The sequence below is a fragment of the Apus apus genome, chromosome 2, assembly GCF_020740795.1.
Source record: "Apus apus isolate bApuApu2 chromosome 2, bApuApu2.pri.cur, whole genome shotgun sequence".
NCBI classification, from domain to species: Eukaryota; Metazoa; Chordata; class Aves; order Apodiformes; family Apodidae; genus Apus; species Apus apus.
The window spans coordinates 83513644-83528243 of NC_067283.1; the positions used below are offsets into that span (position 1 = coordinate 83513644).

At 38.5% G+C, this 14600-nt stretch overlaps 1 protein-coding gene across 2 annotated transcripts in view; it reads right to left on the reverse strand.

Annotated features, from left to right (window-relative positions):
• ADCY2 (adenylate cyclase 2) overlaps positions 1-14600 on the reverse strand; it is a 230638-nt gene that overhangs the window by 82322 nt on the left and 133716 nt on the right. For both annotated transcript variants that reach the window (XM_051611652.1, XM_051611651.1), the window contains exon 5: positions 1078-1226. In XM_051611652.1, the coding sequence (XP_051467612.1) occupies positions 1078-1226 (149 nt within the window). The remainder of the gene's footprint in view (positions 1-1077; positions 1227-14600) is intronic.

Here is a 14600-nt window from a genome sequence, read left to right on the forward strand (position 1 = left end):
TATTTATAGGGAAACCTCAATTTACCTTTACAAACATTAGGTTTATACGTAATATATACCTACTTTTCTCTTGGAAGGTATTAACTTCACAGCTATTACCTATACAAGTATACCTATACTTATAGGTACTTGTAGGCCTTCTATACCTGTATTTGTTACAGTGCATTAAAAAAATAGAAACTCTTTTCCTGCTCACAAATTGCCATTACAATAATGGCAATTGTTTCAATAAGCATGTTTGTTATCAGAAATTACTTCACAGCTTTTTATCATTGCAGACATTTTCTGTCTAGATTTACCTGTCAAGGATATGCAGCAAGCAAGTCTTTATTCACTTGTTATTCCAGCTATTAAATTCAAGCTTGATTGCTAAGATATTCAAGCCATACACTATGTTTCTATCCACCAAGGAAACTTGACAAATTCATAGAATCAGGCTAAGGAAAACATACTTACAAGTGAAAAGGAACTTCCTCAATTCCTTTAATGCTTGTTTTAAAAATGTAATTTCTAAGAATGCCATTCAAATTAACTTGTCCACTCAAAAATAGCAAAACAACTTGTAAGGATGAAAGAACATTGGAAATCAATGGTGAATTATTTTTCTAACTTCTAGACATGTAAAACTAATAAAGAATTAGATTTGTAAGCAGAATATTTAATTTCAGGTATTGTGTAAAATACTTATGTGGAACAGCTATTGCTGTTTACATTACATAAAACCTGAGAAATTATCCAGTTAAGGAAATTACAAACTCAGAATAATATAACTGACACAAATTATAATTTTGACTAGTACACACGAAAGCAAGCTTTGGTTCTTTAACCTGAAAAATCAAGACATTATGAAGAAACCCTGTTAATACAGGGCTTTTTAAAAAATAAAACTGCTCTGTATTATCATTTTTGTTGCTTTTCTGGAACACAGAATTGATAATATTTGATCAAATCAATGGATACTAAACATTAAGTTGTTGATAAACGTATTAAAACAACTATTTCCTTTATTGCTCTCCTAACATTTTCTTTTCAATTTTTTATTTCTGACTGTTGATACATTTTACCATAGTACAATACCTTACATTGGTGTGCCTTTTGACATACAAATTGTGGAAGTTGTTGGTGTTTTCCAGCTGGCCTGCCTTGGGACCTTGTAACCTCTGAATGATCTCTGCTTTCATTTCCATGGCTATGTGAGCAGGCAGTAAAGAAAGTAGGAGACGTTCCTAAAATATAAAATTAAATGTTCACAATTTGTTTAAGAACAAAAGCAGTGTAGAAGCAATACTGTTCAAAGAATAGGCTACTGTAAATAAGCTAGAATATTTTGATGAGAATTACACTCAGGCATTTGTCTGGTATGGCCTCCAAAATTATTCAGTTCCTTGAAGATCCTGACAGAGATATACACACACATTTCCAAGTAATATCTCACTTCTTCAAGGTTTTGTGTATATTAGAAAAAGCTTAAGCTAAAGTTAACATCAGAAAAAGTTATGTGCGGTAATATATTAAATTTCTGAGTAGGATGTAGGAAATATGGAATAGCAAATAAAGCAAGAGTTCAAGGACTGTTGAGAGGACTTCAGGGAAATGAAGTCAAATTCAGACAAGAACAGGCTAAGTAACTTCATTAAAATGTATTTTAAACACATCTAAATATATTTTTAATGTATTTTAAATGTTTAGTCATAGTTTTAACAGTTGTTAGACTGAAAATGAAAAGAGAAAACCAGGACACAGAACATTTAAAAAATGTTGGATTTTTCCAGACTATTTTGGCATCTGCTCTCCTGTTTAGCTTAATATCACATTGACAAAGTTTTTTTAAAAAATATAAACCTTAAATGAAATTGACTATTAAAAAAAGTAAACAAACCTTTCTACTCTGATTATGCTTCACCTCAAAACTGAACAAAATTTTCCCACTTTCTCAAAGGGAAGAGGCTAATTCTGTCTAAGCACAAAAATTAATACCCTGAACCACTGAGGAGGGGAAAGTCGGATGAAACGCCCATCACAGACTCAGAGAGCAAAACAGCTGTGCCAGAAAAGATTATGATCAAAATGTGCACGGTCTGCAGGTGTTACTCACAGTGATGCATCCTCTGGCTCACAACATGCTGTTGTGCAGAGTTTGCAATTCTATTCATAAACGTACCAGAAGAAGTATAACCATTAATCCAATGCTCTGTCTGCGATAATTATTCCTGTTGAGGTCTAACAACCTTGAGTACAGCACAGCAATAACAGGGCTATAGACTCTCTGATATCTGCAGCTCTTCAGCTATCTATCTCTGCAACGTATAATGAAGACTTCACATTCCCCATAGCATTTGTGCATCTATATGTATAGCATTAACTTAAATGAGTCCCTATGAAACTCATTCTGCACACACTTGGTAAGAAAACTCAGTGAATCAAGACAGAACCTTGCTTCATTGCTAAGTAATACTGTACTAATAACTTTATTTTTTTTTTTACTTTGGTGAGATCTAAACGTAACTTTAATTAATAAATTTCTGTAGCGCTCTTTATTTTGCATTCTAAGGCATATAATTTAAGCAGTAAGGCAAGTTATGAAATAAATGTTCAAGGTAAAGCATATCTGTCTCTAGCCTGAGTAAAGGAGACAAGAATGAAAAATGTACTCTTTTCCTACTGCGAGGATTTCAGATTAGACATATTGTAACTGAGGAGGATATATACAATTGACTTTTCATCAAAATGTTAATGTGGCTTTATTTCTTAAATTCAAGATTAATTTAATCTCTTTCAGCATTTTAGCAAGATACATCCAAGAGGTATTTTCATTTCTAACATAGTCCACTGGTTCTTAGTGGAGGTATTTTGCTAACTTATAAAGAATGCCTGAAAAAACAAAGGATTTGTTTTCCATAATGAAAGCTTACTCTTGCAAGTTGCTCTTTATCTAACAGACAGTTGATGTTTTGCAATGTACAGGACAGGTCAGCATTTGTCAATAATTATAATTTAATAGTTAACAAACAGGTGAGTTCTATTAGCTCCAATTTTGCATCCCTGATCTCCTGCTGCAGTGTGGCTAGTAAATGCCAGCTAGCTCAATATCTTCCTATGATTCTGTTGTGATTCCAGACACGCAGTGAGGCAGATACTCAACGTCCAGGTTACTGCTTATGTCTTTGAAACCCAGAGAGGCTGGCAAAAGGTCAAAGAGTTTTCAAGAAAGCAATAGAAAAAGCAATAGAAAAAGTTTTCACAGGAAGCAGCATAAAATCAACAACAAGCTAAAGAATCATAAGAGGAAAGGGAAACAGTGTCCTTATTTTGTAGAGAACGACCAAAGAGACAGGACACGTCCCTTCCTTTTTCTCTCCAGGCAACACTACTATTTCATTCCGCTTAAACATTCTGGTGAAGAACTTCCCTCCAAAGAAATGGTTTCCTTCCTCCATTTCCACTGTCCAAAAGAGAGGGTTACAACCAGAGGTGGCTTTAGAGAACTGCAACTAGTGAAGCAAACTGCAAAATATCCTGCCATGCCCAGCTGCACCTAAATGCTTCAGCCACCTTCTCCATCACACAGGCTGATACAGTCATCTTACCACTTCTGTGATAACGTGTTATCAAGTCACATATTACATTTTACATAGATAACTCTGAAAGAAGCTGAATCTCAACTAGTTATGAAGATGGTGCCTTGCTGGTCAGCTGGCCAAAACCAAAATGGTTGCAAATACATTTTTCTTTCCCTTTCTGCTAAAAGATCCTAAGAAATGCAAAGCATTTAGGAACACCTCTTATTTTATGTTTTGTCATCTCTGGTGTTAAAAAGAGCACAGTGGAAGGACCAAACTCAGTTACTACTCAAATTGTAGTGCCTGACATTGTGCACTGAAATTTCTGGAGACTGAAACAGTGTGAGTAACATAGCAAATCAAGACTGCTGCTTATGATGGCCTATTATTTGATAATACATTCTGTACTATTCTCTCAAAAAGACTGAGATAATCTACACATCAAAACCTAGGTGAACCGACATACAAGACACTGACATTGTGACAAAACGCTTGTCTATTTGTAGACAGAGAAACCATGCTTAGAGCTACAGTCTGCAAGAAAAAAGCCAAATAAATTCTGCATGCAGGTTAAGATGAAGCATTTAAAACTCATCAGACTAATAATAACAGTACATGTTTCCAGTGAAAGAGAAACTACAGTGCTATGGCAATAATGAAAATCTGCTCGTAAACGTCTTTCCCTAAAATACTACTAACATCACCTGACATCCAGCACATGCCATTCATGCACACAAGACTGTTTCCTGACTCTGTGTTCTGTGTTCTCTAGGTCTGTGCGTTCACTTCATACTCAGATCACTTGTAGCTGAGATCTTAAAGTCCTAAGGCTAAAAGACAGAGCACAAAATCCATATTGAATACATTATACTGACTTTCAGTACTGTAGGGTTAATTACTCCCCTCTTCTCAGAACATGTCGATCTGGATTCCAGAAGATGGCTAGCAAGCAGTTATGCTTCCTGGGTTCTATAAATAAGGGTTTCCAGTGAAATCTGTCAGAACTGCTTTTTGAATCCCCAGTCTCCAAAACTCTCACATGCAAGTTGATTTCCTTGTCAGAATTTTCCTCAAATTTTACACATTACTTTGGCAGTCATTGCCAGTTACTCATCACTCTCCTAAATCTTGATAAAAGATGTTTGTTTAGCTAGAGCAAGTTAGCATAGCTCAGTTAAAGATCATAGGGTTTTTTCAAGGTGACAGTTGCATTTGCAGTATCTTGCACAATGGAGGTCACACTGTTGTTATGCAGTAAGCAAGCAAAATATCCTGAAATGTTTGGTACAGTACATTTTCTTAAGTACATATTTCACAAATCAAACTTCTTGGTCTGAGGCAATAACACTTTATTTATTTGCCCATTCCTGTTCTGTTATGTAAACTACCAATTCTGATTTGTTCATTTTTACAAGAGTACATGACTACCAACTCTTCTCTTTACTGACACATAAATAGTTCTAAGAATTTATAAGATGCAAAGGCCGAATATTTTTCTGATCTCTTGAATAATACAGACAACAGAAGGTCATCATGGAGACACAAAGATATTCTGATAGAGCTCAGGAAGTTAAAATTAGCTTAGTGCCTGACCCTCAATGGAGAGAAACTACACTTAAAAGCAATTCACAGAATCTAGAATTAAACCCCTCTTGGGGGCAAGTCGCTCATTCTCTCTCATGTATGGATGAAACTGCAGGTCCAAATTTTCATCTTACTGGCATAAATGTCCATCTTTGTTGTTGAGCTTCTCACATTGAAGAAATCTGCAGAAAAACTACATATATGTAGATCAAGGAAGTGATACAGGGACATTTTTGTCCCTGTAGCCCCATTTTTTTTCATTTACAATGTAATTTAGAACACTTAATTTTGAATTTTGCTTTTCTGTGGTCTGGGCTATTTTTTTTCAGATTCCTGTGGCACATATCTAATAATCTACTTAGCAAGCTTCAGAAACCCGGTCAATAAGTCAGCAGCAAGAGCTCTAGAAGCAATTAGCCTATACACACATATAGCTTCACCAAAAAGTTTACAAATAAAAATGGATAAAATTAAGTTTACAGCTGCCCTTGAAATGTACCAAGAAATAACCTAAAATAAATTAATCTTGTGACACCCGATCACACAATGTTGAATCAGTCATGTGGCTGATATAGATGGTGATCAACAGGGTACCTGTTTGACAAATTATGGCACTGTTCACCCAGATCTCATGCACATACTGTTAAACACTCCTACTAGGATAAACAGCTGTCAATTGCCTTTTCTGAAAGCCAACTTGGACTCTTTAATGGGAGAAGAAATGCTTTTTTAAAATATTAGGTGCTATTATCTCCTTAAATTTAGCCTATATTAGTAGCCTCCACCAACCCTATTACTTGTCCTGAGGCCATCAAATTGCGTTTTACTCATACACACCTAGAAAGGTATTCAATCTTGATTACAGAGACATCAAAAGACGGAGAATTTAATCAAGTCCTTAGCTTTTTGTTTTAGTGGTTTATCAGCTGAACTGTTAAAAACTGTTAAAAATGTGTTCCATATTTCTTACTTTAAAATCTTGGTCCTGTTCTATCTTTCTCAGTTCAAGATTAGTGTTCGCACTCTTTCTTTGTAAAGCTAAACACTGATGAGATGAGGTTATTTTCTTCTTGATTGGGTAAACAGACTTAGCTCCATAAATCTCCTGCTCCCAAGCATTTTCTACAGTCTCTTCTCTAAACTCTTAACAGCCTTCAAACATTTTTTGAAAGTTCATATGGTACAAATCAGGCTTGAGAAGAGGGCTTGTGAAAACTGCATGGAGTTCAACAGGGCCAAGTGCAAGGTTCTGTAGCTGGGTTGGGACAAGCACCAATACAGGCTGGGTGGAGAATGGATTGAAAACAGTCTGGAGGAGAAGGACTTGGGGGTGATGGTGAACGAGAAGCTCAACCTTAGCTGGCAATGTGCACTTGCAGCCCAGAAAGCCAACAGTGGCCTGGGCTGCATCAAAAGAACCATGGCCAGCAGATCAAGGTTACTCTCCCCATACACTTGGCTCTTGTGAGATCCCATCTGGACTACTGTGTCCAGTTCTTGATCCCCCAACATAAGACGGACATGGAGCTCCTAGAGAAAGACCAGAGGTGGGTCACAAAGATGTTCTGAGGGCTGGAGCACCTCTCCTATGAGGACAGACTGAGAGAGTTGTGTTTGTTCAGCCTGGAGAAGGGAAGGGTCAGGGGAGACTGCATAGCAGTTATTAGAAAGGAGTATTCTGTCTTGATGAATACAGTTTAAAAAACATTCTGTATTTACTATCAGATCAATAGTTGGCTTTTATTTAAAAATGAATGCCTGTGATTGCCTTCACAGATCTCCTAGATCATTAATAAAAAATAAATAATAGCATAGAGGATAAGAACTGGTTCTCGCAGGATGCAACACACATGCCAATTAATTGAACATCTCCACTGACATTTTCCATTTATCCCACTCAAAACCCACAAGCCTATGTTCCTTTGATGGGGAGTTGTGTCAGTACTTTTAATCAGAATGCCCAGCTGCAATGCAACAAACATCTTACTGAAACCTACTGCTTTTGGAAAGTTACTTAACCTGAACCTGTTCCCCATCAAAAACTGAAAAACATTTTCACAGGATTCGATTTTCTACAAAGTTATTAAGTACATCACTCCATTTTCTTCCACTTGCAAACTCATCATAACAGTATCTTTTATTTCATACTGCTTGTTTATCTACTGGCAGCCCTTTCCCTCATTAGGATGGCTTTTTTTTCCTTAAATACTTCCAAAAAGCTGTCATCAGCCTTCAAAAAAACAGGTAAGGATTTTTTCTGACATCTAGAAGTCTCCTACGTATCACAGCTTTTGTCATATTGAACCATTTTTTTACATATTTAATTGCTACTTTTGCTATCACTCATGGTTAGTACAGGGTTTACACCACAGTCGACATCTTTTCTGGTGACAGAATTATGGAATCTCTCATCTGTTCATTGACAGCTTCCTAAAGGGCTCCCCATTGCTAGCAACATTCATCTATGCTTCCTTTTTTTCTTTCTTTTTTTTTTTTTCTTTTTTTTTTCTTTTTTTTTTTTCCCTGTGAAAAATGTATTTTTTCTAATCCCCCAAGTACAGCCCCACAACACTTTATACCTTCATGATTCTGTAGGTGAATTTTCAAGGCTGGCAATCCCGATATCAAAACCAGAAAATCAATACACACAAGCAGAATGAGAGCACTGTTCCCTCAGTCCTTGCTGCTTCACCAGCTATGGGATGAAAACTCCCTCATGACAATGTTTTCAGAAAACAAGCTGCAGGAGCAGAGCGAGACAGTTTATCCAGCGAGAGAGGCTGCCCATAGTGGGTGTTGGCCACCATGGCCAGGTGAGCGGAGCAAGCCCAGGGTGGGTCTGGCCAAGGGCCCAGGTCACCAGCACAGCCCATGGTGATGAGACATGTCCAGAGCGGAGCTGGGCCAGGGCCAGGAAGTCAGTGACAGGTGTGTGACTGGGGCCAGGGATGGATACAGGGGCCTGTGGCCAGGCACAGGCATAGTGCTGGTTTCACAGTAGCTGAGGCCAGTCTGAATGGCAGAGCCACAGATGAAAATCAGCTCCCACCAGAGCAGCCAGATGGAAACCCGCCCCTGCAGTGCTGTCCAGGAGGTTCAGCCCAGGGGAGAAGGGCTGCCCTGCCTGTGCTAGCCCTGAGCTCCAGCCAAGCTTCCAGGAGGGGCCAAGGTGTCTTCAAATAATTCTGTACTGGCAAAACATGTGAACATGACTTGTTCACTTAGCAAGAATGGTACAACCCACCCAGCCTTTTGACAGAAATACACTATTGGTTTTCAGACTAAATATGCACCATTCTGCACCCTCAGCATGCCCAGCTAATTTGTTGCTGAATAACTCTGCAAATATACAGTTAACTTCTAGCCAGTCACCTTCATATACCAGTGTATGGATCTGAAAGCTCATTCAAATACACAGGCTGTCCACATATTTGGCAAAGACAAATTCTCTCAAGGAACTTAGGGGATTCTTAATTTTTTTGCATAGATTAAAGTTTGCATAGGCAGACTTTCTATGACTAATTTTGCAAATGAGCTTCACTACACCTTCAGAATATGTACCTATCTTGTGGCTATTCAAGAGCACAGTCATCAAACAGCAAAACAATAGAGTAAAACCAGAAAATAATTACATACACAGCCCGAGATGCTTAATTAATTGACACAATTTCAAAGTTTGCTTCTGTCTGATCTTTTTAATTCTTGCTTTAAGTTTTATATGTCTCTAGACTACTGGAATCAGCATTTTGCAAAGAATATGTCTGATGACATTAACATGGTTATTTCTGTATCAGCCTTTCATAATGCAGGCACTTGCTCAATGCAATTCTTTTTAAACAATAAAGCCTTTAACTCCAGTAGAACACATTTAATATTTTGATGAGAAGAGTTTTGTGTTATTTCTTCACTATGTTCTTTTACAAAACCATACAGAGCTCTCTCATCAGATACTTTCCTTCTTCCAAAGGATCCATGGGACATATCAGGGAAGTTATTTGAGGGTACTGCTTGAAAGGTATCTATGCAGCCCTTTCCCTAAAGACAAAGTTTACCTGTTCAGCTGCCCAGTTTAGAGCCAAACGTGAAGTCCAAAGCAAAACCAAAGGCTTTTCTAAGGCACAGCACTGTACTTAAGTAAGAGGATCATGTCTGAAGCTCATTGACAGCATAACTCCTCCATGCTCTTCTAGCTAGAGTGATACTGGGTTTTTTTACATCAGACTGTGCCTGCTGATGTTTTAGCTGTCTGCTTACAGAATACCAACTAAGCATGCAAGGATGGATTTCTTTCTGTATTTCACTGATAATTTTCCAATATTTTATCAGGGACTACATACAGATACCACACATTTCAGTGATCAGATGTTAGTCACCACACAGAAGGATCAAAATCAAGGATCAGCAACCCAACTACACCTGTCGGGAGCTCATAAACACTTCAAAGTAGGTCAGACAGAGTGGTCAGAAGCAAAGAAACACAGTAATAAAAATGAAACAAAACTCTCAATCTCTGCATTAGATTAGCCAAGAGTAGAGGTAGGTACCCATAGGTTTGGCCTATACAACAAACGGCTGCTTTAAATGGAGCGAGAAGTTTATTCAGGCAGAAGTTAATTCAAGAAATTTATTGCATCCATATATAAAAATGAAACAGTGAACCTACAATAAGGATCTGTCCTCCTTTTTTGTGAAACAGCAATGATGAATTTTAATGACAGAAGCTGTATATTTTAACATCTTTTTTCTGAGCAGCAGTAAGCGTCACCATTCACTCAGCAGCTCAGTTCCTAGCCTTGAAGACAGATGAAGCTGACTCACCCTAGGTAGAAATCAAAGAACAAGCAGATGTCTGGAGGGTATACGCTGTTACTGCATTCATAAGCTGGCTTTTTGTTTCCTTGCAATGGTGTAAATAAAATGGAACAAGAATGATTTGCATTATATCTCTATCTTGGGAATGAAAGTTTCTCTTCTGCTTATTCACTGAATATGTATCCTGCAGAAATCTCCTCATTGCTCTTCAGTGATTATATTCACTAGCTACTAAATACAGAAAGTTTAAAATGAAAAAAATTATTCCCACTGGAAAACTCCAGAGAGTTTTGAAAAACAATTATGTTTATTCGGAGGAGCTTGATCAGGAAAAACCAATAACTTACTGTATGGCAGATACATCACAAACTACTCATAAACTTATTATTAAGCCTAACTTCATAAAAAAGCAACAAAAAAAGCAAGCATAAATCATATAGCAAGTGTGAAAGCCTTCAGAAATATCTTGCTTTTGTTTTCTAAAATTCCTAAACAACATTTTCCACATTACTGTATGTACAATTTCTGAAGAGTTTTCCATGTTAGATTCAGAGGTCTTTAGACATATAAGGATGCAGACAGAAATTCAAGCTTAATCCACAGAAAGCCTGGGATGGTAACTAACAAACTTTCCAGTGCCTTGTCACCTAGGGAAAGCAGATCCCAAGGGGTCAGGCACTATGATTGTGTATGCAATGGGGAAAGAAAATCAGAATCCTAAAATTATGATCAAGAAAAAAAAAAGCTGAAAGGGGAGGCCATTTAAGTAGGAAACGTCAAGAAAAGGATTCATTTTGTATTCAGAACCACCAGGTGATTAGCTACAGCTCCAGCTCCTACTGCAAGGAGGCACCTTTATTTGCTCAGTACTATTGTGGGCAAAACAGCCCAGAGCCAGTGAATTTTAATTGAAATAATTCATGGCAAACAAAAATAAGCCTCTCGTTATTGGCTGTAGTTTTGGAAAAAAAGAAGATTAAAACTGAGACAAACACACAATCTGTCCTCCACACTTCCCAATTCCCATTTTCCTTATTTTTGCTGTGATTATATTAAATCCATCAAAATTCCTGTGACAAGGTGGGAGGAGGTACTGTGAGTTGAGGTGCAATCGTTTCTGTCACTCTCTGCTTAATCCACTTCTGCTGCTCTATGCGTAATGGTTTTTGCTGTCTTTCTCCTCCTTGCTCCTGCTCCAGCCTGGGATGCTGATGGGTTGCAGTGCCCTCAGGTGCGTCCCTGCTCTAGCGTGGGTTGTCCACGGGCCACAGGCCTTCAGGGGTGTAGGCACCCTCTTTGATACAGAGGATTCCCCACTCGCAGCAGAACGTTTCCAGCCTCCAGCAGCTGCCTGTTTCTTTCTGAATCCTGCTTTGGCAGAGGCACGTGGGCCTCTGATTAGATAATGTTTGGTGCTCAATGGGTAAGGTTTTGTACACAGGGAGTTTTTCTTCAGGGTTGTTTTCATGAGCCCCAAGGCTGGCTGAAGGCAGCTTTGACCGGCATGTGGCGATGCAGGAGTCACCCCTCCCAGCTCACTGCTGCAACCCGCTGCTCACTGCAGCTGCCAAACAGGCTCCACACAGGGCCATGGGTACCAGTGCTGCAGAAACAGGGTGTCAGCTGTGTAAGTTTTCATGTTTTAACAGGAGATCCAGGGGTTAGACAATACGCTCCATGAGTGACCCATCTTCAAAACCAGTCGTCTGCCAAAAGGGACCTTGTCTCTCTTCCTGTTCCCAAGGAAAAATGCTTATCAGTGAGTATGAAGCCATTTTGGAAGCAGAGCCCTAGCAGCCTTTTCAAGTGAAGCTAATCCACTCCAAAATGAAATGATTTAGCAATCAGTGAGGCATGCACCAGATTTTCTCTTCCCCAGTGCTCCAGGTGAACTATCTAATCCCTGGGCTGCTGCATGAGGGCTGTTGTGCTCCCTTTTTCTCTCTCTCTCAGGAGGCATAATCCAGTGGAGATGTTTGGCAGAACTCCTTCAACACAAGTAAAGCTGGGTCCTGGTTTCTCCTCTTGTGGGATTAGGTCCAGACTCATGGTTCTATAAAAGCCTCACATGTTGAGGGGTTTAAAATTGGTCTAATTTTTACCAATTCCATGTTTTACTTCTATTGTTTCAGAATCCTAGTTTGCACACTGATGGTAGCACATTTGTACATGTGCATATGAATGAAATATTATGTAAAAACAAACACCAAAGCTGCAGTTGATTGATTTTGGCAGTGTTATTTCTAACAGCAAATGCGACATGGATTAATTAAGTCTATTCTATGATTACGGCACTTAAATAACTTCCAGGTTTTTTATAAATTTGGAGATAGTTTGTGTTTCTTTTACCTAAAATCCTTTTTGATAATTTCCACTATACATCAACGCTATACTCCATGCCTTTATTTAATTTGAAGATTTTTGAAAATCCACATTTTAAATATGGATTAACACATCTATCCATCACAAAAACATGCTGACAACAAGTATTATGGTGCTGTTCAAAGAAATAAAATTAAAGGAAGCCAGAAGGTAATTTTGAAGACACACCCTTTTCTGAGTATCTATAATAACCGATTAAAGACTACCATGTAATTCTCAAGATCATAATTTATTATTTATCATTGAAACTTCAGCAGTACAGGCACATAAACCCGAGTATTTGGCATACAGGAACCATAATTCCTGGAATGGGAGGCAGAACTTAAAATTTACATCTGTAGTGTATCAGGATTTTCATATTCGTGTCCTTTTCCAGTTCTCTTGGAGAAAATTTTTTACTGCTTAAAAACTCTTTCTGCAAGATATTAGCAAAGGTTACAGAATACATACTTCTTTTCCACACTAGCATTGCTGTTCCCACCACTTACACTATATAATTTCAAAGAAAATAGCAAAAAAAAAAGACCACCTCTACATGCTTTCAGCCACTTGTTGTAAGAAATATTATAAAATATACTTTAAAAAAAACATATTATTATACTATTGTTATTAAGAAGCCAAAGGGATAAAATTTCCTTTTCAGTCTTGATTTGGTAAAGTCTCCAAGGCATACCTTAAAAAGGTTGTCCTACCCAGGACAGGCTCATAGCTGTATTCAGCAGCACTTGCATTGGACATCCAGCACAGCTTAGCAATATGCAAATAATAAGTCTTGCCATGTGCTAAACACACCAATGTACTCTGATGCATCAGAGCCTTTCTACAGAAACATGCCCTATAGATTTGGCTTGGGTCACTGCAGAACTTGCTTGGTTGCAGTATTTTACTTATGTATTTATTTTTTTCCAGGGGGTCTGACTGGGAGGGAAGAAAGGAAAACCAAGTGTTACTCTCCAAATGCTGCACTCTGAGTCAAGATCCATCTAAACAAGAGCCGTTGAGAGATGCCACTGAAAGAACCCTTCAGAAGACAGAATGGAGCGAGCAGGGAGAAAGCACAAAGTAGCAGAATATTTGCTGCAGTGCAACCAACTTCTGCAGAGTAGACTGTTAATGGAGCATGAAGGTGACAGACAGGAAGATTTCCTGGAGACCCAAAAGGGACTTGCTGAGGTTGTTCAAATGCTGGAAGCCACTGGAAGCTGTTGAACTAGAAGGACTCAATGAGAGGTTGATTTTCAAGTCTTGTTACTTCCTCTGTTCCATCAGCAATTCAAAGTTTTCCTTGGCTGAAGAGTTAACTTATTCTAAGTTAACTGTACTGTTGATAAAGCCTATTTTTTTGGAGACTGGAAGCTATTCCACCCCAAGGACACATATGAGTCATGCTCCATCACATCAAATGTGGTTTAAAGTTTGAACAAACTCTCTCAGTGATCTGGCAGGATCAAGCCTTTGCAGGTACACTTACTCCTGTACAGACTGCAGCCCATGCAATGAGCAAATTCTATAAACTATTTGGGGGTAAAAAGTAGTTTCATATTTGGATGAGCCAAGAGAAGCTTCCATGGCAAAAGCTCATCTCTTGGCTCATAACCACTGCTGTTCAAAGAATGACACCACACATACATGAGGCAATTCTTATTTAACGCTTGACAGATAAAGGTCTGCATCTTATCTCCCTAGCATGACATCAGCTCCCCTGCTATTCTCCTGTATCCTTTTCCTTGTCTTCAAAGAAACCTGGTGCTTTGGTCTGAGAGTGTAGGCTGAGATACTGACAGCTGTTTCAGTGAAACCAGTCCGTCTTTCTTTGCCAAACCTACAGCTCTTCCAGCAGGGCAAAATTTGTTGGATTCAGGACAGTATTAGCCACACAGACCAGTCACCTCACATCTTCCAGCACAACTTCTGGATTCACATTTGTGTTCTTCAGATGCTTTTTCTAGTACAGAAACCCAACAGCAGATGGAATATGGTATTACCATGTTTCTGCTGGGAAGTAAAGAGAAAGAGTATAAGGGAGTAAAGAGAAAGGAACAAAATACGGCCCAGAAGGAACTGGAAATCATGTTTCTTCAGTGTAATACAGGAGACAGAAAGAAAAAAAGGCTGTGCCAGCTGGCTGGAGTTAAAATACCTTCAATTACCTAAATCTTAGCATTTCGTGCTTTTTTTTTTTAAAAAAAAAAGGTCAACAGGAAAGCACGAGGCTACAACAAAAGCTGGGGCCCAAGCGATACTGCAGTAAACATAGCTGTC